This window comes from Epinephelus moara, chromosome 9 (assembly GCF_006386435.1).
Source record: "Epinephelus moara isolate mb chromosome 9, YSFRI_EMoa_1.0, whole genome shotgun sequence".
NCBI lineage: Eukaryota > Metazoa > Chordata > Actinopteri > Perciformes > Serranidae > Epinephelus > Epinephelus moara.
The window spans coordinates 5,293,400-5,320,953 of NC_065514.1; the positions used below are offsets into that span (position 1 = coordinate 5,293,400).

Below are 27,554 nucleotides of genomic sequence, written 5' to 3' on the forward strand. Positions count from 1 at the left end.
GATGCAGCTACGTGCAGAACATGTCATGATATTGTCATTATTTCAAAGTGTTCATGATGTCCTGTTGTTGCCGTCTGTGCCAAACAGTCTTCACTTGATCCCAGACTCAAGATCTGATCACACATATGTTTTATGTAGCATGTGCAGCCCAATTATTGAAGCTGCTGTGTTGTGGCCCTTTGATGCAGTTGCACTATCAGTATGTGCAGCTCTTGATCTGAAACCCCTGCTCATCCAAGCTGTTTGCAAGAACCCAGCCTGAGTAGGTCATCAGATTTAAACAACGCCCCCCTCCCTCCTAACCACCACCAACATCTACACATAATTGCACATCCTTTTGTCCCTGCTGCTATGCAGCTTGTCGGGCTTGAATGTGTCTCCTCAGACCAGGTTTTAGGCATGTAGCATGCAGGCTGATTGGAGAGGATGTGGTTAAAATTTGGTTATTGAGATAGTTGCTTTTCATACGAGGTTTGTAGTTTTGACAGAGCTGTTTGGGTACAGTCAAATGATCACCGTTGTGTGAACAGAAGCTTTGTGCAGAGCACATCTCAGCCGGCAGTTGGCATCGCTGCCAGATTTAATTTGTTTGTTGTGTTTACACTCATCACCTTGTACTTCACTTTTATTAATCACAAACTGACACACCCGCACATGTGTAGTGGCTTTATCTTTCAAAGTATGCATGTGGGTTAAACAATCATTATATCCAAACCAGGAGTGATTTTTTTTTTCTTGGAGGAGGAGGAGGAGGTCAGCTGTTCAGTAACTGACTGACTTGTCTTGGCACATCAGCAGAAGGCAATGATCCAGGCAGTGCTTTACACACATTAATGAATATAATGCATGTTGTTTTTCCAGCTGAAATGATTTAATTAAAGGAGATTCTGTAATAGCTAATTAAATGTGCTGTCCTAGATCAATTGCCATTAATATATTAGAGTTTAGAATGATGTGAAATCATTCGTTGTCGCCTTTATCCAGTCATAAGCAGCAGAAATGCCCTGCTCTCTTGACAGGCTTAAGAAAACAATTTCACCTCCAGTGCATGAGCAAAAAGGCAGCCAGGGTTTGTCATATTGTCAATATTAGCTGACCTGACCTCACTTAGAACACAGAAAAAGTCAGAATATTTCAGCATCATCTCCCACTTTCAGATCATTTATCAACCACGCCTGGATCTTTGCATATTTTAGTCCCATTTGCTTCTAATGACATTAGCTTTAACGTTGCTACTAACCATTTGTGAAAGGTTTCTAAGTTGGCAAATGTGGGTTTCCTTCCTTCAGGCGGTTGTTGGTTTCAGTTTGTGTCACTATAGTTTTAAAACGATCCTGCAGAAACGTGAAGTGTGCTTGAGACCGGCAATCCATTACAGTGGAGGTTTCAGTCACATTTAATTGTTGTCAAGTCAAAAATTGGCGTTAGATGTCCTCAGGTTCCTGACCCCTGTAGTAAATACGACCACTGCTCTGCCTTCAGCGTAGAGACACGCTAATTCTGACAGGTTGGAAAAAGAGGCCAACAAATTCTAGAAGGATATCTTTTCAGCCTTCTAGTGACAGACTGAGTTTTGAAACATGGGCTCTGGCGCCTGGTCTGTTGGTTCACATGAATCTGCTCTCAAGGAGGACTAGCATGGCCACTGGTGGGCCGTTTTAGTTTCTGAAAGGAATACGCAACTAGAAAACAATGTGTTGAACATCCCACACCTTTTTCAGGCTTGAAACTTTGCTCTAGAAAGTTTGTAGCTTGCAGCACCTTCGCACTTGGTTGCAATTGTTGCACGTGACAGATGCAAAGAGGTAACCGTGCTGACGTCAAAAGAAATCTTGTATTTAGTCGTGTTTTGTATATGTAATAGTTGCGATTTTGGTGGGAGCGGTCATGTTGGTGGATCTGTATCCAACACGCATGTTCCCTTACATGGAGTTTGGGGTATTACTGTAGCACCACAGTACATCATTTGTAATGATGGTGACATATTTGACTTTTGGATATTGCATTTGGCCAAATTGTGATTTTGATATGATTTGGATTAATTGTGCAGCCATAATATATAATATGCTGCAAAAGTGGGGTTTTAAAAGCTCCTATATCTGAGACAGTTTTATTGTGGTGTGAAAATAGGTCACTCTTGGTTTTAATTTAAACTGCTGTGACTACAACTGCCATTACCTGAATGAAGCAAGCTACAAACTTTGACATCTTTCAAGCCTGCCTGGCATCATGCATATTAGAGATGTAATGATACCACTGTATCCTTCGTGATACTGATTCAGATCCCTGAACCTTAGGTATCTGCCGATACCGAGTACCGATCTGATACCAGCGCGTAAATAAAAATGGATGGGATATGAATTGTTGTACGTCTCATCTCCTAAAACTCTATGTAAAATATTAATAAATAAATACATAATAGTAGAATGAATGCCATAAAACTTTTTTTATTATTATTATCCAATGTTGACACAGATCAAGACACAGGTTAAAGTGCAGCCAAACAATTTGGTAAAAAAGACATTTTAAAGGCTACAGTAGAATGCTTTTTAAACTCTGCTCCGTTTCTGTTTCATTTGCCTGTAGTGTGCGTATGCGTAATGACGAGAGGCATTACGTGGTATCGGATTGGTCATAGGCTGTACTCGCCGATACCGCATTTTAGGCAGTATCGGAGACATTTCCGATACTGGTATCAGTATCGATACAACTCTAATGCATATTAACATATACACAGGTTTTTGGAGGAATATTCCTTGAAGATGCTTTTACAAAGTTTTAATATGGAACCAATATAGGTAATTTACCATTTAGTGTAGTGTAATACATTTTTACTTTAAGTGTTAAGTCCAACATTGAAAGACCAATTTGCAGACGCAAGGTAGTTCGGAGCCTCTTGGTTCATTTTCATTTTCCAAGGGGTGTTATCAACAGTCATACACCATATTGCCTCTGGATACAATTAAAAAGACGTACAACCAATCAGAGCAACGAAACGTGACGTAGTGCTTAGCAACGGACAAATGTAAACAGACTACAGCATGCAGGGATGTGGTGAGATGGTTTAGCATCAATATATCTGTGAACGAGTGTTGGTGTTTTCGCCATCAGAATTTGTTTTATTAAACACGGCACATATTAGATAAACGGTTGAGATTGCCATGACAGGTCGGCTGAAAATCGAAACTGAGAAGTCTGAAAAATGATTTGGATATTGACAGGCTGGGTAAACTTTTGTTAAATCAGTTGATTGCAAATGTTCCTTGCCTTTCCTGGACTCCATTTCAGTAATATTGCCATACCCCCAGACTGCATAATTGAAGTTGTTGAGAATAATGTTGTCATACTGATGGAAATGATCGCCAAGGCACAGGTTGTAAAGAAAAATATCTCCCTGAAGTGCAGGAGAATTTGTCTGTTTAATGAGAGGAGAAGTCCTCGGTGTTGCAGTCTGACATATTGGCGGACAAGGACCTGTGAGCAGGGTGAACAGGTTCAGATATGTTAATGTTCAAACCAACCCATCACTTTAGCAAAATGATCAAAAGAAAACCTTCCACCGTACTCCGACTTCAGGATGTGCATGTGAAATGTAATGGCTTGTAACTCAGATACCTCCAACCTAAAACCTTTTGTAGCCTCATTGAAAGCCTTCAACAGTTGACACAGGCTCTTTCAAAGGCAGCTGATATTTTAACTAGGGATGTCAGCTTTGCTTAATTTAATCAAAAGATGAATTTTTAAGGGAAAAAAAAAGCAAAATGAGATGAAATACAAGAGGCTTTTCCTTTTAGTCCTCTCCTCAGTGAGCTTTAGCATTGCTTTCGAGGTGCTATCCATTTAGAGGTGGTGAAATTTTATTGTTTTGTGATGTAAATGCTTTCCTTTTATTTCATTTAATGTTACCTTTTGACAGACAGACAGCCAGCTGTGTTAACATGTGGAAACAGTGCCCACAGCCCACCTCTCGGTCTTAACTGGTTAGCCAACATTAGCCTTGGCACCAGCCGGGCCAGGTGGGAGCTAGCTAGTGGCGGCACTCATTCGTGATCACCGCTGGTAACACCATCCCAGCGGCAGAATGACTCTGCTGCGGAAATCCTCAGTCTCCCCCCAGGCAGCCCTGTTAGGTAAGCAGCTCCATTTTAGCGGCAAACCCCCCTTAGCTTACACTGCTAACAGAGCTAGCAGTAGGTAACAATTCTAAAGGGGGTTTGCAGCTCAAAATTTAGCCGCTTACTCACCAGGGCAACATGGGATTACACCAGAGGGTGGGCACAATGTTTCCACAGCAGCACTGCAAGGTTGAGACGGCGTTACAAGTGGTAACCGAATGAATGGCGCTGCTAGCTAGCTTCCACCCAACCTGGCTGGTGCTGGTGCAGAGCAAGGTTAACTAACCAGTGAGGACCGAAGGTTAGGGAAGGAGCCACTATGTTTGCACGAGTTTTGTCTCCCACCAGTACCAGGCGATTTGGCAGCGGAGTAAGAGTTCACGTCCCTAATTTTAATCATATATTGCCAGTATGAATGTCACCAGCCAAACATACAAACTGAAGAGCTCTACTTGATAGGATTAACAGTAGCCACTCAAAAAGCTATGTTTATTAAATCTATGAATCTGTATTAAATTCTGCTGTCGAGGTGCTTCTAAAAATGAAACGAAGACCCAGGTGACAGCAGATTCAGGCTGTGTGTCATCATCTTGTTCCCCAGTAAAACTTCAGGCCATGCTAATTGAGATTGCCGCCCCTCATTAGATGCTCAGTCAACAATCCAGGTTGTGAAACACTGACGCTTGAAGTTAATCCAAGGATTGGTAGCCATGTGCCAGCGAGGTGTTGACAACACCAAAGACAACAGCGGGCTGTGTGATGATTAGCACATGATCAAGCACAAAATAGGAGGTAGCGTTGAGCTGAAATTAATACCTGCACAGTGCACACACAGTCCTTCTAAACCGCATCATGCAAAGGAGTTTCTATGTGAACACACCCGAGCACGCTGCCTTTGTGAATGTGGTTTGTGAAGTGATTTTATGTTAGATATGAGCTTTGTTATTTATTGCCCACTATTACACAGGAGCTGCAGAGATAAAAGCCTCAGCTAATGGACTTGTAAAAGCACTATTACACTGAGTAAATCAGCCTGCAAAGCAAGACTCATGTAATATGAAAATTTACTTAAAACATGTCAGTTAGGTCATTATTATCACAGTAATGTGTCCAATCTAACTAGATGAAATGGTCGCATTATGTTTTATTTTTTTTCCTGTGCAGCCTTATCACACATAACGTTATCACGCCCGTGTGCTTCAGATGATTTACTTTAATTTGGAGTGTAAAAGATATGAGAATAATGTGGCTAATACAGGAGAGGAGTGAGAGGGGAAAGGGGGTGTGTGGATCTGTAGGAACAGTTTTTGATAAAGATTTTGGATTGAACTGACAGACTTTTACGATGCATGCATGGTTTTAGCAGTTGTGCATGTGTGAAGCTTTCAGCTGCATGCTTGTGGGGGGCAGTTAAATGTTTCACTTTGGAGATAGCGTGGTGCTGCCACATTCTCGGCGGGCCAAGGCTGTGTCCTCTGGCAGAGAGGTGAGATTTTGACAGCAACACTGGAGGCAGTTGAGATGAGAGGCGTGGGGGAGGGCCATCGGACGACGCGCCGTTATCGAGAAATCCATATAGAGAGTCGTGACATGACGAAGTTATCCAGGAGGTGGAGACACGGGTGAAAACAGAGACTCAGGCGGAGCCAAGATCTCACCACCTTAAAGCATAAAGCGTCCTGACAGTTGCTACCTTAAAATCAAGAGCAGGATCAATACTGTAAGCTGGTTTCTCATCTTTAGATGTATCAGCCGTGGTCAGTAGGTCTTTGACGGTGCACAGGAGTCACAGCTTGGTTCATATCATGCATCATTAATGCAGCGGGAAAAACCCCAAATGCATAAGGATACATTACTTCTCTTATTTTTGTACAGACAGCACTGCAATAGTGATCTCTTCAGTGACTAGTAGATTTTGGAATCCACCAGCCACAGTGGCAGGTGGACAAAAAAGTCAATTTCCAACCTTGGAATTAACAGCGACTTCTATTGACTGACCTACAACGGTGGAGCCAGAGCAACGCCGACACACCGTCCTTGTCTAAAGCACAACTCTGTCTCTATTGCTGTTGTTGCTGACCGTGAACCTGCAGGTCGTTCTTCTAGCTCCCCCGTTTATTTGTGCTCACCATAGTCAGTATGTTTACATGCACGCAGTTGTCGATAAGCTCATAGCTCGGCTAATCCGTCAACTTGGACTTCTCGTCTCGTCTGAGTACATGCAGAAGAGAAAATCGAATTTCTGACCAAGTACGTCTGACTCCGCCTCGATAGGTGACGCTGTGTCCTTTTTAACATAGTGCATATTGAACTAGTCCCGGTTCTTGTTCCTAAAATTTTTAAAATAAATCCGCATTTCGTATTTTCCTACCATCCATAAACTTCAGAATGTTTCCTTTTAGCTGTCAGAGCATGAGTCTAGTTTCCTCGTCTGTCCAGAGGTGCGTCTTCTGCGTCTCGGTCGCCATGGTGTTTGTTTGTTTTTCCGGGAGTTACTGCACTGCTGCTAGTGGTGCATGCGCAGAACGCCAAGTTCAACTCCAGTCGGGTACATGCAGCAATAGTTCGATTTTCAATTGAATTATCTAGGTGTGTTAGTCGAGCTACGGATAGTCCGGTTTCAGTCGGACTAAGCCAATAATTCGATTTTCTCAAGCTGCATGTAAACGTACTGAGTGTGTGACTTGCACACCAATCCACTTGTTGTACTAATCTCAGCAAATGTTGCTAATAGTATACAGCTAAAAGTTTGTGGGTGAAGCTTGCACTTGTGAACTTTGGTTCCATATTACGTGCAGCAGTCTACATGCATGCAGCTGCGTGCACCGGACAGTGACCCCCGTATTGTGACTGTTCGGTAGGAATACACAAACTCGTAACAGCCCTATCAGGCAGAAACGTTAGCCTTAAGTTAGTCAGACTAACCATGAAACTGTTGGCTATTACCTGGTGAACATGCACTGTAAGCTGGTGTTAGTACGCTTGGCCAAGGCTCAGAGAAAAACACCATTCTTTATCATTTAAGTTTTGAAAGTTAGCAAAAAGATTGTGCCTTTTTTGCTGCGATTAGTTCAGTTTCCAACCCTGTTTTCTCTGGCTTGATAGCAGAGCGCTTGCAGATGATAAACAACAGTCGCAACCCTTAGATATACTTTTAAGCACTTTACATTGCTTTAACAACGCCATAATCAGGATATCTGGAAAACTATAACATTAGCTAGCATTATCTGTTGTGTTCGGAGCCGAAGTGGAGAGCTGTCGACAGCATCCATTTAGATGATATCTGATCACTTAATTGTCGGACGTGACTTACCAGAAGTATTATTTCCATAAGTAAAAAACACCATGGCATACATAGAGGATACATTTTTCTGGTTTTCTGGGTAATGATGAAGTTTAAAGTGTGTTTCAGTTGAGTCCTGGTAAAAACAACTTGTGAGCACCCTGTTTTTCATCCACATGATTTACAATTGTAATCTCCTCAGTGTAATTGAAAACAAAATTAGTGCCGTTTCAATTCTCGTAACATTTTAATATCATTTTGTGGTGCTCATGGGGTGTTGAGTTTTCACAGGACTCCTGGATGTAGCGGTGAGTCATTGGAAAAGCACCAATGGGCCCATTTGACTCCTTCAAGACAATTCAGCCTCAAACACTCAAAGCAACGGAACAAATATCATTTTCCAAAGAGCACACTCACACTTGAGTCATCACTGTTGTCTGTCACCTCCTGTACATGCTTGGTGTCTTCTGTCTCAGCTGATTTGTCAGTATTTCAGAGGCTTGTTTCTGATGATTTTTGCAGAACTTGCAACAATTATTATGATTGCTGATTAGGAAATGGAAAGCAGTGTTGAGGTTATCAGGAGTTTAGCTCATCCTCAGATCAGCTACACATGCTTTGTTGGAAAAGGACATCAGATTAGCACAGTGGTGGCAACTTTTGAGTCCTTCTGTAAATATATCTATAATATACTGTATTACAGATGCAATGATCGATCGGCTAGTGACCGTAACTGGCTGATTTTCAGCTTTATCAGCCTTGAGCAGTGAACGCCCCCAGTCAGTCTCAGCTGATCCTGTGTTGATCAAATTTACCTAGACGTATCACACGGTGGTTCACGTTCTCCTTCCCACGTCGTCCGATATGAAGCTTCGTCATACCCCTTCATTAGCAACTTATTGGACCCTTTTTAGTGACTATTTCTAAAAAGCAAATAGCGACATATTTAGCGTCTTATTCGGACCATCGTGGAAGAAGTTGTAATTTAATACCATGCATGCTGCACATGGTTTGAAATCTAATGTGTCAAGCTAAGTAGCAGACTGGGGTACACCACCCAAATCTGTATTAATCATGGAGTTCATAAGTGTAGCATAGCAAAGCTAACGCTAACCATTTTATTGAAGTGGACAGAAGATGCTAAAACACATAGCTTCTTAGTCTGGGAGGTGTAACTAAAAAAACACAAACAAAAGTGGTCTGCCCGAGTCTGGTAGTTAGCCGAGTAGTCAATTAGCTAATGCTAATCCTTTCTGTATAAGCAGTTGTTAAATGCTAAAGCGATTAGCGCCATATTGCAGGAGGTATAGTTGAGTAAAAACTAGGGCTGACCCAAAAAATTCGAAGCTTCGTTCGATGGCACGGGATTCGATTGTGGAAAAAAAAAAATTCGAAGCTTCGGCCGCTTTTTTTCATGTTTTTTTGGGGGGGAGGCCTTAAACGCAACACTAACCCCGTCAATGAGCCACGAGCGCACTCAGAGCACTCAGAGCCACTCTGAGTCTGGTGTCAGAGACACTTCTGATGCTCTGAGTTGCGCATCTGTTTGATTGTGCTGCAGTGTGCACCGAGGGTTTTAATTTAAGGTGCTCACAGACTCAGGCGCACTATAAGCGGAGCGGACTCCGCGAGGAATGTCCACAGTCATTCGGGCTTCCATAGTTGAGCGCACTTCCGCGTTGTAGTTTCCTGTAAAAATGTCCGTGAAACACTACATTACCCCCAATTCATGCACGTTTCTGTCATGGCAATGTGAAAAATACATGCCGAGCAGTCTTTTGAGTGACACTGGTGCACGGAGCGGAGTCCGCGCGGTCGTAAAATCTGAGCTTTGCGCGCACAGGGCTTGCGGACGTCCGCTTTTAGTCCGCACGGACCGTCGTCGTCGAATGCTTCGAATTATATTTGTTCTGAGCTCCGAAACTTCGAATGTCCTAATATGGAGTCGAAGGTCAGCCCTAGTAAAAACCCAGATTTGGGTGGTTGAACTTGGTTATCTGTTAGTCTAGTCAGCAAAGGTATGGATAAGAGTCACAAATTTTCTTCAGATTCAACTCGACAAAATCAAAAAAGACTTTCAACCCGACTTGGCCCTTAACACCAGTGATTCTTGACTTCACTTGCACTCTGGACTTGCCCGTCTTCACTTGGGACTTGAGTGCAAAGACGCAAGGCTTACTTGTGACTTGCAAAACAGTGACTTGGTCCCACCACTGCTGGTTAGCTTTCTAACCAAGTAGGGTCCATTTGATAGATTTGGTAGTTTACTCTGTGGCAGGAAAACGCCTCGACGCTAGTGTTTGAAAGAAAAATGAAAGAGCAAGTCAAGCCTGATGTGATCACACCCCAACAATCCTGAGGACTGAGCAGCCAAAAGAGCGGTTTCTCAACCAGGTTTTCTATTATTACAAACATTTATTGTCACTCAGATTTTTGTGGACCCTTAATGAGACACTCATCTTTATTATTTTCTAGTGGCTGTAAAGAAAAGTTACAAAAATGTTTGTGTATGCTGTCAATTTGAAGAAAGAAAATTGGCCAAAATTGGAATTGGCAGGTCAGACTTTGAAGAACAAAATTGGAAATGGGAATTAGCCAAGAAAACTGTGACCGAATGTATATAACCTGTTTCAGAGCAGACATCTCAAACAAGTGTTGCACTTTGGAGGTTTTCTCAGATAAGCATTTCTTTTTGAGGTTTCTGTCGAGGCAGTGAATTAGGACAGCCAGTGATTATTTTTATAATTGCATTATAAAGTTCAGCTGGAGGATAAATGCGGACAGTGCCATTGTGTTAAAATCACACGAGGTGCTACATCCACAAACTAACATTGCTACCACGACTGCTGTTTTCAGCCAACACTGCCATATTTTTCTTTTGTTTTTTAGCTCTTGAGGACAAAACATTGGAGTGCATCAGATTTTATATAAAGGTTTCAAAACTGAAACCAATCCCAAATCATTTTAGTGCCTCAGTGAGTTAATAGGAAGTGATGGCCTGTGTGAAAATTGCCCAATTTGTCTTAGGCGGCTCCATTCACACCCCCGAACCCAACAGTTGTTGCAGTCAGACTCCAAGCAGTAGCTGGAAAAACAGGTTTCAGAGTTTAACAAGTTTTCCAGGTAAAGAGAGTAATTGCATGTCTAGAGGCTTGAATAAGCTCACACAAGTGCTCAGGTCATGTTTGTGTTGATATAGCGCCGCTTATTGTTTCGGTCACTGTGAGAAATACACAGAGGTTGGAAGTCTATAAAGTAAAGATTAAAGATCAGACTGAAATGAATTTGAACAGGTCACAGCCTTGGCACTGTGTGGTTTGTTATCAACACAGTTCAATTACATGCCCACAGACCCAGCTGTAGAAATGACAGTGACATCCTGTTAATATGTTAAATATTTACACTTCTGCATACTTCCTGCAGCGTTAAATAGTCACTAAGACAATGTTGTTACAGTGTCGGTGTGGAGATCAGCAGCTAATGAGAGCCACTCACTGCTGCTGTGATGCTGGAAACTTTTAATTGTGAAAGAAAGATGCAAAACATGAGAGAAACGAGAATCTGTCACACTACATGCACTCTGACCCGTACTCAAGAGATCTCAGCTGTGTGGTTCACACACATAAAAATCTATATGTGGGTTTTGAAACCTTCTCCACCCACCTGGAGCTCAGCATTGTGAAAGGAACAGTTCTAGGGTTAGGTACCGTTCGCAGTTCAACTGATGACGGTACCAACTAGATAGCAAAGCAGCCAATACATCATTTTAAAACACAGTCACAAACAGCAGTGATACTTGGCTTAAAACAAATAGAAAAGGAAACAGACCAGAAAGACCGAAACTATCAGCGCTGTAGTGATAGTTTTGGCTTGCTGGGAAGCTGATGGAGCTCCAGGGCTGGTTTCGGGGCATGTTGCGGCTCCATTCTGAAGCTGGCGATCTCACCTAGGTGCACTCTAAAGGTGCGGACACACCAAACCGACATCAACGACAAAAGCCAACTGTTAAGTCGTCTACGTCGCCTCACGTCGCCCTGTGTCAGTTGCAAGTGGCACGTACGTTCTGCGCCTGCATGAGAGAGAGAGAGGGGTACATCCTGAGAGCCGAGGGGTTTCCTATCTGTGCAGCCGAGCCCCGCAGCACCTCCACAGCCTATTACATCCAGGTGGTCCCAGTGTTTCCTCCACAGGCTCCACTTCACTCAGCTGCCCAATAAACCCGCTGCTTCTTCCCACTTTAACCTGAATAACAAACCAGGGCTCGGTGCTCCGTTTGGATTCTAACGGAGAGCCGGGGCTAGCTGGGAAGCTAGCGGAGGCTAACTGTCTGTGCTTCCCTCCGGTCATGCTGCGGCTAACGCTCCGCTAGCCGTTCCCAGCTAGCTCCGGTTTGTGATTCAGGTTAAAGTGGGAAGAAGCAGCGGGTCTGTCGGGCAGCTGAGTGAAGTGGAGCCTGAGGAGGAAGCACCAGTTAGCCCCGGTTTCACTACAGGCAGATTCATTCGCTACAGGGGCCAGAAAATAAAACCTGAACAGCCAATCAGAGTGATCTCTCTCACCGACAAGCTCTGCTGCCAATTTAACATGCTCAATCGGCCGAAAAGCCACCGACGCCGAAGTTCCGATGGTGTGAGACACACCGCAAAAACTAGGCCGACAGACGCTCACTGACGGCCCGACTTTGGTCGACGGCTGACCGTCTGCTTGGTGTGTCAGGGTCTTTAGTTACCAAAATTTGGCACTGATTGCTTCAACCCAGCAGTAGTGTATTGGAGGGTATACACAGGGGTATCGGGTATCTTGACAGCACAAGATATAAACATTAACAGCGTCCTTGTTGGCTGAGCTGTAACGTTAGCTAGCTCAGTGGTGTTAGACGAGCTAACAGTAGTTGCTAGCTTCCTTTTGCGCGGTGATACTGCTGGCGGATGTAGTTTGGTGCAATTTACTTAAGTAAAAGTAGCAACACCACAGTGTAAAAATACTCTGTTAGACGTACAGACTTGAGTAGAAATATCAAAATATGCTTGAAGTAACAAAAAAAGTACTCATTATATATTATATTATTGGATTTTGTTGACTGATGCATTGACATGTTCACCACTTGAACTTCCTGTGACCCTGCATCCTCATATGTGGACATCACATTTTGGGTTTGCTGCACCTCATTCTTCATTCTGCTTAATGTAGACCTGTTGTCCTCGTTTGTGGATGCTTTTATGTGCCATGTAGTGGTAGCAAAACCACAGTAAACTAATGTTGCAGTTGGTCACAGTGGAGCTCATTTTAATTACTGTATATACTGCTGGGTGGCTTGTGAAATTCCCCTCAGGGATCAATTAAGTCTCATCATGACCTATAAGAACACGTAACAATGAATTAGTCGACTGTATTTGTATTTTTAATCTGAATCTGTAAAGTAACTCATCATACAGTACGATTTATTTTTAAGTATAAAGTAGCAGAAAATGGAAGTACTTTCATAAAGTATAAGAACCTCAAATTGCACTTAGGTTCGTGTACTTACTTCACAAATCATCACTTTACTTTAGTCCAGGCCTAAATTCAAAATTTTTAATGTCTGAACATGTGTTTGAATGTAGACTGAGCAGCTGTGTTAATGAAATAAATGAACCGTTTCAGACAGATTCAGGTATTTAAAAAGACATGTAATTAGGTCAGATGACATTGGAAGGGTGTCCCACCATCAGTGCGCTGCTTTGTCATCACAGCAGTAGCTTTTGGGGGTTTAAAAAAAGGTCACCTCGGAACAGTAGCGCTGGAGCTTTTGGCTGATTGTAATCGTGGTTGTGTTGTTGGCGAGGTGAGCGCGCTCCCATCTAACTGTGCTAACAGCTGGTCCATGCTGAAGCAGATGTAATGGAGGCAGAGTTATGTAACGACAGCCAAAAGGAAGGTGCAGTGCATGCTCTCATGGACCTCATCTGTATCCAACTATGCAGGAAACGTATAGCGGGTACTCGTGTCGGGTCACAAGCACAGAACTCCTCGCGTCTTGCTCAAGGATACTTCAGCATGCCTTTTTGTCTCCTGACCTCACTGACACTCCCACCTGACTCACAAATTTGCCGCTATGTTGCTCTGGTGTCCTCATGTTTACCTCCTGTCCACACAGGACTAAAGTTCAGCCGTGTTTTTTTAGTTGCCCATCAGTTTTTAAGTTGATACAGCTGTCGTCTTATGTTACGGCTCGTGTTTCACTCTCACTGAGCGCTCTCAATCTCTTTTCAAATGATCACTTTAAATGAGAGTCAGGTTTGTAACCACTGTTCTGTGAATTGATGGTATGTAACACCTGGATTTACACCATCTGTGGCGGTCAGGAACAATGAAATGGAGCTCTGCACAGTGCCCAGAGTTTATTTCTATTTTTATATCTAGTTAGGGGATGTTGCCCATATCAGAGTGTGCTTAAGCTCAAAGAACATAAGGAAGTATGGACAGTGGGCTTTTGCTTGTAGAATGGTAAACAGTAGTTTTCTAATGAGTAAACCTTCAATTGATTCCCTCAGTTAATGTGCATCCATGTCCCCGTGTAAGTTTTATTTGTGAATAATAAAGATAAGTAGTTTCTCCTGCCAATTTTTTACTTAATGTCTAAGTTTACGAGATGTTTATGCAGCATATTTTCCAGCAAGTTGATATCTTGTGGGAGCCTTTATCTACCCGATATGAGTAGCCTATCAAGAAGCATTCCCGTTTTTCTTTGTAGTTTTTAATATCAGTTGAGCACCGTTTTTTCCTGTGATTGTAGAGAGTTGTTAGTTCCACTTAAGGTTGATGTCTTTTGTTTTCTGCTCCTTTAAAACCACACACGCACACGATAGTTTATTAGTAATAGTGCCTCTGCATCTGAAGCCCTTTTTACGCAGAGATCACGCTATATTGCCGCTAAAAAGTCCTGTCTTTACACCGCCTCTGTATTTTACATAGCATGCTGACATCAAGGACGCAAAAGAGGCGTGGCGGGCGTGACGTTTAAAAGTGGTACTTTGCCGATTTTCAACCAGCTTTGTGTCAAAACAATGTGGGTAGTATGTGTAAATGAACCGTGGTAAACCTCCTCCACCTAACTAGTGTCTCGATATCCCTCCTCGCCTGCCGAAGAAACTATCGCTGGCTCTCTGGCTGCTGCGGGAACCACAGGCTGTGCATTTTCATATTGCCTGCCACCCATGTCTCCACTGCGGACACGATACAATATGATACGATAAGATACTATACTATACAAGTATTTGTGTCTTTCTACTGCATAGACGTCTTAGTTTTATTAAAAGGCCATCTTTCCATTGGTGAAATACCCCTTTAACACAACAGCGTCAACCTTGTGCAGCACTTTCTAAACAATAACAGTTGCACAACATGTCATTAAGAGTCATGTACTGTCCCTGATATATGGCGGCTGATCTCGTCCTGTGCTTGGAGGGGACATTTTCGGTTGCTTTCTCATCTTTGAGTTAGCTGCTAACTGTTTCTAGCTGCTTTTTAAGTCTCCCGGCAGTGGGTTGCACACATAACATGTCATCAAACGTCACATGCGTGGCTGTCCCATTTTCACGGACGTCAATTCCGCCCTGTCACTTCGTCCGCTGCCAGTTTGAGGCGAGATATCTCTGTCCCCCATTCTACAGTCATGCCTTTTATGCCTCAAAGCGAGGCAGAATAACAACACAACGTTCCCAGTTTGAACAGGCAGTATAAAAGAGGCTGAGTGAAGATTGAATGATGACACATGAGCATATTTAATCGGCCATTACTCTGTGCACTTTGATTTTATTGTTTCATCTTTTACTAATTCTCTAAATTGTAAATGAATACTAACATCTATGCGTCATGCATACACTTACAAGAGCCCTTCACTGATATATTTCCACCATCATCGTGGCAGTCCCTCTGTAGATAGTACTGCCTTATTTACCACAGTGTTGCCAGCGGTCATAGTGTCAGTCATTGTCACAGCAGGAGCCTCTTTGTTTCCTGCTCTGCTGCGGTCATCTGCTCCCGTAAGCTAATGTTGATGTAGGTTCTCTTTGCTATAAAGCTTTGTGTGTTATTGAGAGTCACTGGGATGTTGTTTTTTTAAAAGACGTGTTGCTGTTGAGGTTTTAAAATGTTGTTTTTCAACGCTTGGACAGAACATACTGACGAGATATGAATAGTGTTGAAATGAGAACATTTACGGTTGAGCTGACATTATAAAAAAAATAAACCCATGTGCTGTATGATTTATTTTTTATGCACCTTTGTTTTCATGAGCCACAGCTGTCTGCACGCCGTCTGGCTGTCTGTAGGTTCACTGATCTCTAAATTAACCTCACCAACCATACACGCCGAATCGGAAACGTTTCTCCCCCGTACGTGTTTTTAAACCTAAATATATGACACGTCTTTTACAGTAAATGTAAGCAGCTGTCTTAATGCTGCGTCCAAAGTGTTGTGGTTTCATACAAATAATCCAGAGTCAGCTGCTAATGATTCAGTGGTGCACACAAACAGGCCTTCTCTGAAAGGGGAAGTGTTTACTTCCTAGCTTCTTGTTCCTGTAGCTGCAGTTGAAATGTTGCATCCACTGCTCATTCCCACTCTCCCATTAAAAGTTGCCCGCACATAACAAACTGGGACTGCTGGTCTGCTGGGGTCCCTGGTGATGATATTTAGGTCGCAAGTAGTCCCAGTTTTAGCTTTAAGTTATAGTTGCATTGCAGTGTAGCTATATTGCAGTGCGTCAATGTTTTTATTAAATGAAGAAGATATATAACCAACAATAACGTCATTGTCTTTCAAAGGAGGAAGAAGGTAAATTTAGCTCCACTGCTGTGGAGTAACAGTCACACGTTGTTTTGCTCACCTGCCACTAGAAAACTGTTCATGCAACAATAACAGTTCATATATGGCCACATGGGTAATGGCACAGTTATGTGCATTTTGTATAAATACATAAATGTAAATATTTAAAGAGCTATTTGGGAAAATACAGACGCTTTGGGTTCACATCACCTCCTACATTTTTAATACTTCCTAGGGTTGCAAAATCTTTTATTGTCAACGCTGTGTAAACTTGTGTAATAAACACATTGCGAAAGACTGCGATATTATGCTCAGGGGCCTGACACACTGAGCTTGCGGTCGGCTTTTGGCCGGTGTTGGGCGTCTGTGAGTGTCTGTTGCTCTAGTTTTGGCTGTGTGTTCGGCACCGTTGGCACTAGTCAGCCGTTGATGGCTTTTTTCGGCCGATTCAGCGTGTTGAATCGGTGCCGGGGACACTGGGCACTGTCGATGAACGACTTTTCTCTGATTAGCAGTTTGGCTCAGTGCACAAGAAGACAAATCAAAGTGAGGAAAGTAAACAAACGGCCACAGTCAAGCAGGCGTGCGATTGAAACAAACCTTTTGTATGAGGTAAAATTATATTTGAAGCCATTGAGCTCTTTAGCAGAAGCAGTATCCAACTGATTGTGTTATTGTTGGCTAACACAGCGTAAATGTAATTTGTTCTTTTGACATATGGTGTCAGTCATGTGTGTCTGGGCCATGGATGTATTAAGAGACCTGGATACAGCATTGGTGGCAGGGCTACGTTCATTCCTATGAAAGTTGCTCAGTGGTGCATGAGGCCAAAATTGCCACAGTATTAAATTTCTCAGATTATCAGCACTGCTTCTGCATCATTAGGCCCATAGAGCAGGTGCACTAGAGACTTCCAGTTTAGCACTCCACCAATTTAAATGGGAACAAAATAATTTAATGTTGTGGCTCTTTCCGAACGTTATCGGACTGAATGGATAAAATCTTGATAGTGGAATGAGTTGGGGATTGTGGCGCTAAAAAAAATGTATCCGCTGATATATAGATGTCTTTTTCCCAATAAAAGTCTATGAGAAAAAATCTTTTGGGGCCAAGTGACATCACACAACAGACCAGAAATTGCAGTACCACTGTTTGGCCACTATGAAAACTGGCTTCAGCGCCTGGCACAGTTCCTGGGGCCTGGTCTGGGCCCTCTGGGATTTTTTGAGTTATCGGGAAACAATAGGGTGCCTTCCCAATGCATCAGTAGTGAGTTTGTTGTGTTCCTGGGAAGATCTCTGTTCATCCCAAACACTTTTTCTTTAATCCCCAGGATGCCGTTAGCCATCAAGCTCTGCTTTTTGCTCGGGCAAAATTGATGTGACACAACAGCAAGACATCGGCAAATGCCAGTGGTGAATGTCGTTTTATTTGCTGATAGAGCAATGCCAGTCAACAAGGCGAACATCTACTGTTACTAATGTGCGGCCTACCAATCGGTGCATCCTTTGTGGCAAACTAAACTATTGGAAGTATGTATATAAAGTCACTGAAATGTGTCAAATATAACAGAAACGTTATGGAAAAGTTTTGAAAATGTGTCGGTTAAAATGTGTAGGAACCCTCTGTTCAACGTTATCTCATGGTGCATAATTTCCTTATACATCGCAGCCCTATGCAGAAGTGTTCCCCAGTATGGCTCAAGGTCAGCTAGCAGAAAATCATCCAAAAATCACACCAATCAGCATGAGCACTCTCTGCAGTCACACACGTTTTGTTGAGGAAAAGCTTCTGCAGTCTTTAACACTTTCTTTGGACTTGATCCTGGAAACAAAAGGTTATTTATGATTGTGTTGTTTTTCTGCTGCTGGAACAGAAAACAACAGAACCTCGCCATGGGAGCCAACACTATCAAAATGTAAACACTGCAGAAATTATGACCTCCTCACAAGGAGCCAGGGCTTCTCCTCGCACATGCCCAGTGTGTGCCATGCGGAGGTGTTTGTAGGTAAAGCCTGGCCACTTGTCCCTGGTGTACGCAGGGCGTTGGTGTGGTGTTAATGGGCCCGTGGAGGGGGTGCTAATTGATTCATTCTCCCAGCTCTCATTCTCATTAACACCCGTTCCCAGAGTAGCATGTAACTCTCCAGGTTCCCCCGCTGCCTCCCATGTGTCCCTCTTCCCTCCCCGCAGTTTGACTGTGTCTGGGGACAGGTGGCAGGGAGAGTCCCAAACTGAGGCCAGGATCGCACAAGAGAGGTGGAGGTGGAGGAGGACAGGACTGACGATGTCCTGGATCAGATTATTGTCCATTAATGATGGTGTATATTAATCCCCTTCTCCTTGTCTTCACAGCATTCGCAGTGTGATGCAGAAGTACCTCGAGGAGAGAGACGAACTGACATTTGACAAAATTTTCAACCAGAAAATTGGTGAGTCTCAACATTTTTTTTTTTTTAAATTACATTAAAGAACACTCTGCTGCAAACGTCCTAATAGGATCAGCAGTATTCAGTGGCATTCCTCTCAAGGAGGGAGGAGATCGCTCATCCACACACAATTAAATAAACGATTGTTGAAATCTGTTTTATTTTAATGGGATCACGTTCACACAACCATTGCACATTACTCCTGTGAGCTGCTGAAGACGTGCTCTCAATTCATACGGAGACAACACAGTAACTCAAGGCTCACTGGCTTCACCTCGGAGTTAATAGCCACATCTCCAGCTGGTCAGAGTTTTATTTCACCTTTTATTTAACCAGATATTGAATATTATGTAACAATAAATGTCACTTAACCAGTGAAATATCTCAACATCTATCAGATGGATTGGCACCAGTTTTTTGTACGTTCCCCAGAGGATGAATCCAAACAACTTCGGTGATCCTCTGAATAATATCTCAAAAACTATCGGATGAGTTGCCATGAAATTTGGTTTACACATTTATGATACTCAATATTAGCTATGCACACTGAACCAAGATGGTAAACAAGGTGTATGCTAACCTGTTAACGTCTGAATGTTCACATTCTGGCATTTTGGCATTTAGTGCACAGCTTCACAGAGTTGCTAGCATGACAGTAGAGTCATTTCATTCAGGTAGCCTCTCGTGTTTAGTTGATACCGACTGTTTTTTTGCAGATGCACAAGAACAGATTATATCAGCTGTAGCTAATTTGCATTAATGCCATAAATTGCTTGCCAGAAGGCCAAAAGGGCTGGTTATCATAAAAACAAATTATGTCACCACGAAGTTCGTCAAGCCTTATATTTTGGGACATGCTGTTTATTCACCATTGCCTTTGGAAGCAGAGACAATGAGACCCACCTTCACCTGTAAGCAACATCAGAAATGTCTCAACGTGTGATCCCTAGTATGGCTGTATGACACTTGACTGACACGCACACGAATGTAAAACACATAACTATCGTTGAGTTCAAGCCTAGTGTCCATGCTAGTCTGGCGTTTATGATCAAGGAGACCCTTGAGAATGCTGCCAACCCTGTTGTGGTCTGATCCGTCCAGGGAGGAACAGAGACGCTGGTCTTTATCTCCGCTGTATTTTCTGTAACTAAGCAACTAACTGCTGAGTAGATAATTTGCTTCCTGTTTACATCCGCCCACTGTACGTGAATGATCATGTGATGTGCTGTTTCAGGCGTGTTAGTATGGACGGAGATTATTTCTTTAATGCTGCTAAAAGGCTCGCATGTACGGAGATTATTTTTGTTTCAGTGTTGTAGTGTGGATGTGGCCTCAGGCTTTCTTATGTTGCGTTCGCACTGGGCACTAAGAAAACAATCCGTGTGAGTGAATTACATGTAAAGTCAATGTAAAGACACGAGTAGACACGCATTCCCGCCGAGCAACACGATGGACGTGAATTAAGCAAGTAGCATGATTTCGCGTCAAATGCTTATTAATGAGAGTTGAAAATTCTGAACTTCAACGACCAATATGCTGCCTAGGACGGACCGGCAGAAGTTAATTTACCGAATCAGTGAATTCATGAGCGAGTCAACACAAAACTCTCTAGTGTTTAAACTTGTGTGGGTAACGTGACATGAAAGTTTGCATCACGTTTGTTGTGAACACATCATTAGGATAAAGTAGTTCATGAATTGTTGAAGAGATGTGTGCATGGTTGGTTTTCTATCTCATATTAAGTCCAAATTGATGTTTTGATAACATGCACATTATTTTCTTTTGATGTTGCCTCCATGTTGGATTTGCAATTATCTTACATCTCATACACCTCACAGTTTACATAATGAACTATCATGTCAGGAAGACAGATTATTTACACAAAGTATTTTACATTTAGTAGAGAAATGAGCCGTCGTCATTTATAGAAACATAGTTGGTCTCTGTATCGTTGAGGTATCTGTATCGAATTCAAGGTACTGGTATGGGACCCAGCTCTTGCTGTTGTCTGGTTAATTTGCTTTCTGTTAACTATTGGCTCCTTGCCAGTTTTAGGGGCTTGTGTTTTTGGTTCTGAACCAAGACCTTCCCTTCAGTATTTAGATCAAGCAGTTTGTGAAAATAAAGTGTGCAAATTAAGTCAGGAACAGCTCATGTTTTGGATACTTTTAATCCACATTTCATGTCTTCTGATGTTCATCTTGTCTGCAATATGTGAACAGTTATCTACATCGTGACATTCTCGCTTTGCAGTCCACATTATTTTTAACATGTTGAATCCAAATGATTTGGATTCAGATTAGATGAAATGCTGTGGAGCCACAGTGCAGTGTGGTTTCATTAATGCCAGTGCAGCTGCTATGTTGCACCGTGCAGGCACTAATGTGCACCTTGATCCACTAGATATTCCATCTACAGCATTGATTGTTTGTGGTCGGAGGTGAGGTGTTAACGCTGTTATCGGTCTCGCTGGGGTTCTTCCATTACTGCTGCCTGTCCTCACATCTCTACCCACATACCCAGCTTTCCCCACATTTTTACAGCATGCTGCTTAAAGTAAACCCCTTAAATGTTAAGTATTTGTCTTCATTTTCCTTTTTGCTCAGCCACAGAGCACCTGAGTTTAAACGCTCATATTCTGACGCACTGAATGTCCCAGACCTGGATTTTTGAACATCAGTGTGGTGTCTGTTTCCTATAAATCTTTTTCTGTAGCTTGTATACAGATACCTGCGGTCACTTCTCTATGCAGAGTTATTGGTTGTGACCGTGAGGCGGCTCTGTTTTTGTGTAGTGTCAGTGTTGTTGATGCAGTGGCTCAATACAGAGCGTCATGTTTCCTGCTTCCTCCTGCCCTCCAGTCGGTAGCGGTGCCTCTGCGCTGGCTCCTCCGGGTGTTTCCACTCTGAGCAGACGGGCTGTGTGCCAGTAGATGTGGCGTACCGGGGTACCAGGGGACCACAGCCGCCCTGCAGGCTTCTGCTAGGTTTACTTACTGTTCTGGGTCTCAGCCCCCCTGTGAGAAGAGACTGCGTTAATTCTCCCGGCCTCCTTCTCTTTGTCTTCAGCTCTCCTTCTGTCAGACTTGTTGCTGTCTTTATGATCAGTATCATCAGCTTGTACTTCCTCTCTTCTACTGTGTGTGTGTGCACATGCTTATTAGACACCAGTTTGAAACCCATGATACTCAACCTAACCCAACCACCAGACCACTAATCTAGAGAAGTCCATGGTAAATGTCCTGGTTAAAGCTCTTTCTAGTGAGTCTGTTCTCAGGCTGGATCATGTCACGTTCCCGTCACGTGTCACCACTGACCAGAACCAGTCTAGTCTACAAAATGTCAGACAATAGAAAAAATATTGTCATTACAGCTTCCAAGAGTCCCTCAAAAAGTTTTTGGGACAGTCTAACAAGCCTGTGTATAGGTTCATTTTGCTACCCTTTCAGTTTACAACACTGTGCACCACCCAGGTCTGTTGGGAGCTAGCAAGTGGCGTCAATCTGGCGAGTACTGCTCTTAATGCCTTCCCTATCCAACAGAATTGCTGTGTAAACATTGTGCCCATCCTCCGGTCTCTACCGTGGACGTAGCAAGGGACCTGGATATAGTGTCTACCAATCGAGCCAGCTGATTCTAAAAAAAATTCTAAAAGTGAAACAAGTCATTTTGCAGGGGTTGCGATGTTGAAAGAAATGTATCCACTGATTTACAAATGTCTCCTTCCCAATGTAAGTCAATGGGAAAAAGTATTTTTGGGCCTCATGGCATCATGTGACAGACTCAGGGGTTGTAATTCCATTGGTTTCGAAGCCCAGCACAGTTCTTGGGGGCCTGTTCACCCTGGTGAGTAGGCGGGTTAATTTTGAGCTGCAAACCCCCTTTGACTATGTTGTTATCATTAGCTCTGTTAGCTAGCACAGTTAACATTGCTAAAGGGGTGTTGAGGCTCAAGATCAAACTGCGTACTCACTGGGGCTACCTTGGTTAGAACGTAGGACTGTCACAGTGGTGGGACAGCGTTACCAGCAGTAATCGCAGAATAAGCGGCACCGCTAGCTAGCCTTCATGTGACCTAGGTGGTGTGCCATGCAGAGCTGCCAAGACTAACGTTAGCGAACTATTGGAGACCAGAGGGTGAGCAGTGGGCACCATATTTCCACTGGGGATGGACATGAGTACTTGTTTGGACATCAGTATTTGTTCAACGTCTAAAGTACTCGCCACAACATGTGAACATGACTCTTATATATATTTTTTTACTATCAAAATAGGTCAAATTTTGTTTTATTGTAGACCTGCGAGCAGTGTGTTGCATTGCTCAGCGCCGGTTTGCCCGGCTGTCACTTTCTTTCTTTTTATCTTATCCTGAGACTGCTACTGCAGGAGTTCGAGCTCCGCACCAGAGAACTTTTTGCACAAGTACCCAAGTATTCTATGATAATTAAATTTGAGTACTCCAATATCTAAGTTACTTAAAATGCCCACTCCTAGTTTCCACATAGTAATGCATCTAGCCAGCCATCTGTTAGCAAGATGTTTACGTCACGAAACACTCAAATTTCATCACATCTAAATGGATAGTGCGTTGAAATGCAGTGTTAAAGCTCACTGAGTCAATGGAGTCCAAACTGAAAGGAGAAGCCTCTTTTATTTCACTCCATTTTGTGCTTTTTTACCTAAAAATTAACCGGCTAGTTACTGGTTAAACACTGAAATTACTTGTTTTTTTGACGAAAAGTCCAAAACCCTCAAATATTTAATTTAGGATTATGTGAAAATCCTCAGATTTGTGAATCTGGAGCCGGAGAATGTTTGTCATGTTTGCTTGTACTGTTCCTTTATTCTGCCCTGCTCTTCTCTCATCTCCCTGCTTATCACACTGATCTGTCTTACTGTCTTCCTCTGGGCCAGGGCCTGTCCCCTGGTTGTTACTGGTCATTAGTCCGGCTCTCAGGATTCATTAGCTAGTCTTCTAGAAAACACTTGATACCAGTCCAGCCAGTGTCCCTCTGGGACATTTGCATTCCATGTAATCAACAGGCAGTCGTCCTCTGCTTCATAAGACTTAGTTTGGTCTCCACTAGTGTGGACATCTTTGTTACAGTGTGCAACACACTTTCGTTTTCTCTCATGAAACCAGGATATTTCATCATGTGTTGATTTTGCCTTGACCAATCAGCAGAGACTGTCATATGTGTCCCATCACTGTCATTGTCAGGTGATGCAGAAGCTGCAGTAGTGATTGTAAGAGCAGTTAACTCGACGTTACGGGGTGTTGACTGAAGAAATATGCCGATTTAATAAGAATCAAATGTCCTTTTCTAATTCCAGTTTAATTCTAATTAAATTGGAAAATACAATAACACAGTAAGAAATGTTAAAATCTAAAATATTCATCAAGATAATTAAGTCACAATAATAATAACAGTGGGAGTTAAGTTTTGATATCGTGTCTTGATGGTGTGACTCTCTTTTAGTGAGTGTGGAAAGATGCCGTCTCAAGCCTCCACCTTGCATCACTGCCCCTTAATGCTCGGTCCATTAACAGAACAACACAGAGATCTGAGAGACCTGACAGTGGTGCATTAGACGGCACAGCTTTGGGAAATCTTGGCGAGGCTGAGAGCACCACAGAGATCCGCTGTGCTGTACACATTTGAATGGCAAATATGTGGGTTTGCATGTAACAAGAGATGGCTGTCTAACATCGTGTGACCAGAGGGGTGACCATGTAGCGGTTTCAGCAATACAGACAGTGACCACAAACACAAACATGTTGCTTTAGGATCACATTGCTGTCGAAACATCAACAAGCTTCCAGTGAGGAAAATGTTGTTGATACTGGTTTTATATTGACATCATTTTAGAGTCAAACAGTGGTGGAATATAAGTAAGTACATTTACTCAACTACTATAGTTATGTGGTACTTGTACTTTACTTGTGTATTTTCATTTTATACTGCCTTTTAATTATTATTGTTATATTATTATGAATTAAGCAACATGACAGTACATAAAGTAATTCAAATTAGCTACACCCATTTTGAAATTGGCCATTCTGCAAAATGAGTACTTGTACTTTAGGTACTTGAAGTATATTTTGATGCTATTAATTTTGTACTTGTACTTAAGTACGGTTTTTAATGCAGGACTTTGAAGGCCAAGAAACACCAAACCGACATCAAAGAACTAATGGCAGACTGTTGTGTTGCCTGAAGCGCGCCCAAAATGTTGCACTTGAACACATCACAAAGACAACCAATGGCCAACAAGTACATATGTTCTATAATTCTCCATACCAGTAGGCAGTGGTAGTCTGTATTTGTCATTCGAAAAGGGAAACCGGAAGGCCGGCAGGACAGATTCAAGAAGCTAGTTAGCCAGTTAGCAACACAACCCAAGGTTGAAAGAACACGAATTATTTACCATGCGCTAGTAAATAGTAACACAAACAGTTATGAACCGAATCTACTGAAGAGCTCAGTGGCTAACAACATAGTCTTACCTTATATAACAAGTTTGTTTCAATCTTGTGCCCTCTTGGTTTTACTGTTGTTTGCTTTCCTCACTTCCATTTCTCTTCTCGTGCGCTGAGCTGAATTTACCTATTGCTAAACCCCGCCCCGCCCCTTTGTGATTTTCCAGCAAGCTGACGGAGTAAGCATGGAGCCCACACTGTAACTAACTGCACTCCCTGAAGAAATATGATCATATTTTTGGAAAAATGAAGCATTGATTCCAGCGAGAAGCAGACAGAGGGGTCTACAGTCTGTGTTTGAAGGATATATCCAGGATGTCAGACTGACTCAGCAGCAACAACAGGTTAAAAAGACAAAGATAGTTAGAAGCTAAAGCCGAACTATAGGCTACAGATCACAGTGTAAAAGTGAACCACCACATCACTGCTGATCGCCACACAAGACAATGAATATAAAGGGAGACTTTGCTGATATTGATGTCAAACAACATTCATCTGCACACAATGTGATGACACACAGCTGGTTGAATATCAGCAAAGTTTCCCTGCTTCCCTTCACTGGTTCCTGTACAGCAGGGTCAGTCTTTGTTTCACTGTTATAATCATTAAAAAGCAAAAGCAGCATGTGTATACATTCAGTAGGCTATATCTTCAGTAGCTAGCTAGCTAACCCTACACTTTTCAGGGTTTGATTTTGGTTTTGGAACAGGGAAGAAACGTATATCTTTTTCTAACCTCTCCAGGTAACGAGTATCATTAATACACAACGTGCCCCAGGCACAACATGTAGCTCCAAATCCACAAAACCAGCCTGAAAATGAAGGAATCTGAAACGACTGCTTTAGAGTCAATGGAGCACAGCTGTGTTGTTGTCGGACCCTGGTCTGATGCCTATTCAACATGCTGAATCGGCCATGGAAAGCTGACAAGGGTGTGGGACACGCTGCAAAAATTAGGTTGACAGACGCTCACCGACAGCCCAACTTTGACCAGTGGCTGACTGTGGCTTGGTGCGCCAGGACCATTACCTGCGACAGAATATTTCTACACTGCAGTAGAAAGTAAAATACCTTAATTCTTCCTCCACCTGTAGGTTCAGTTTGTTTGAAAGTATATTCATAATATTTCCAAAGTAAGATCAGTGCTGTAATAACAGGACACAAAGACTCATTCATGCTTAAATAATCAGTCTGCCTCTATTATTTCAATGCCCTTCAACTCATTTAGGATGCTGCAGCTTTGCTTTTGGCAAAGAGATACAGACATTGCATACCACTTCTATGGGGCATCTGCTGTTGACTTGCTGTCTCCCCATAAAGATCCCCTGTCTTTATTTGTTTATGCGGATCTCAGAGGATTAAAAATGGTCAATTTTTTCATAATCCAATGTGTGATTATTCTTAGAAATTGATGTTCTTTGCTCCTTGAAAAGGTGTACTTGCATTATTAAGCATTATATTATTATACCAGTGACATAAGATGGTCTCAAAATGACAGCATCATTTATCACAATTATTTCTGAGACAAACGTATCATCAAACAAAAGTAGTTATGGTGACAGGCCTGTATGACGGCATTTTCAGTGTTACTCACAGGGTTTTAGCATCAGAATTGGACGTTGGTTTAGTCATCATTGCTGAGAATAGTTGTAGAAGCTCTGCTGTGAGTTTGCTTTTGAATTCAGTACTCTTAACATGCTTTGTCCTTGAGCTCAACAAGCCTTGTTGACTGTCATGACAACCAAGGTCAGGAAGAAGACACTGCAGTGCTGCTGGAATGTTTTACCTCAAGGGTACAGACCCACGATTAAAAAGGCGATTTCTACTCTAGAAGCAGTAATAAAATGTCATTTTAAAATAAATGCGTGTATGTGAATTAGATTAGATGGAGTAGGATGAGTTTGTGCATGGAATGAGTCAAACTGGAACATCTTAAAGCAGCAAATAGTTGTCATTTTTAAAAAATCCATCTGGACAGCATCCTCCTCAGTCGCTGGCAGTCCATGAACTCTGCCGTCCAGAGTCCTAAGGTGCTGAGAGTCAGAGTCCTTTTTTAGATCCCGTTACAGAGCTGAAGGAAGCAGTGCTGAGGAGGTCCACCTGTCTTTACAGGTTGTGAGTATGAAGTCCATAGGCCAGATGAAATTAGGGTCAGACAGGATGAGCATTATGTAATGGACATTCTGTGTGCTCCATATTTAGCAGGCATACTGGCCACTAATTCACCTTGAATACACTTTAGAAAAGTATGTTTTACAACAATGACTGCATTCATACCTGTAGCCAGTTTACTAATGTGTTCTGCTACTTTACGTTTCCAGCTGTTGCTTTTCAAAGCAAGCTGCGTTATTCATTGAAAGGACTTAGGGCCCTGTTTATACCTGGTAATGACATGCGTTTTGGGTGGTTCAATTACAAGTGGACAGCGCTAAACACGTGG

The 27,554-nt window shown here is 42.6% G+C and overlaps 1 protein-coding gene across 1 annotated transcript in view; it reads left to right on the forward strand.

Moving 5' to 3' along the window:
• grk3 (G protein-coupled receptor kinase 3) overlaps positions 1-27,554 on the forward strand; it is a 101,339-nt gene that overhangs the window by 2,480 nt on the left and 71,305 nt on the right. The window contains exon 2 of the mRNA XM_050052600.1: positions 18,562-18,638. Within this exon, the coding sequence (XP_049908557.1) occupies positions 18,562-18,638 (77 nt within the window). The remainder of the gene's footprint in view (positions 1-18,561; positions 18,639-27,554) is intronic.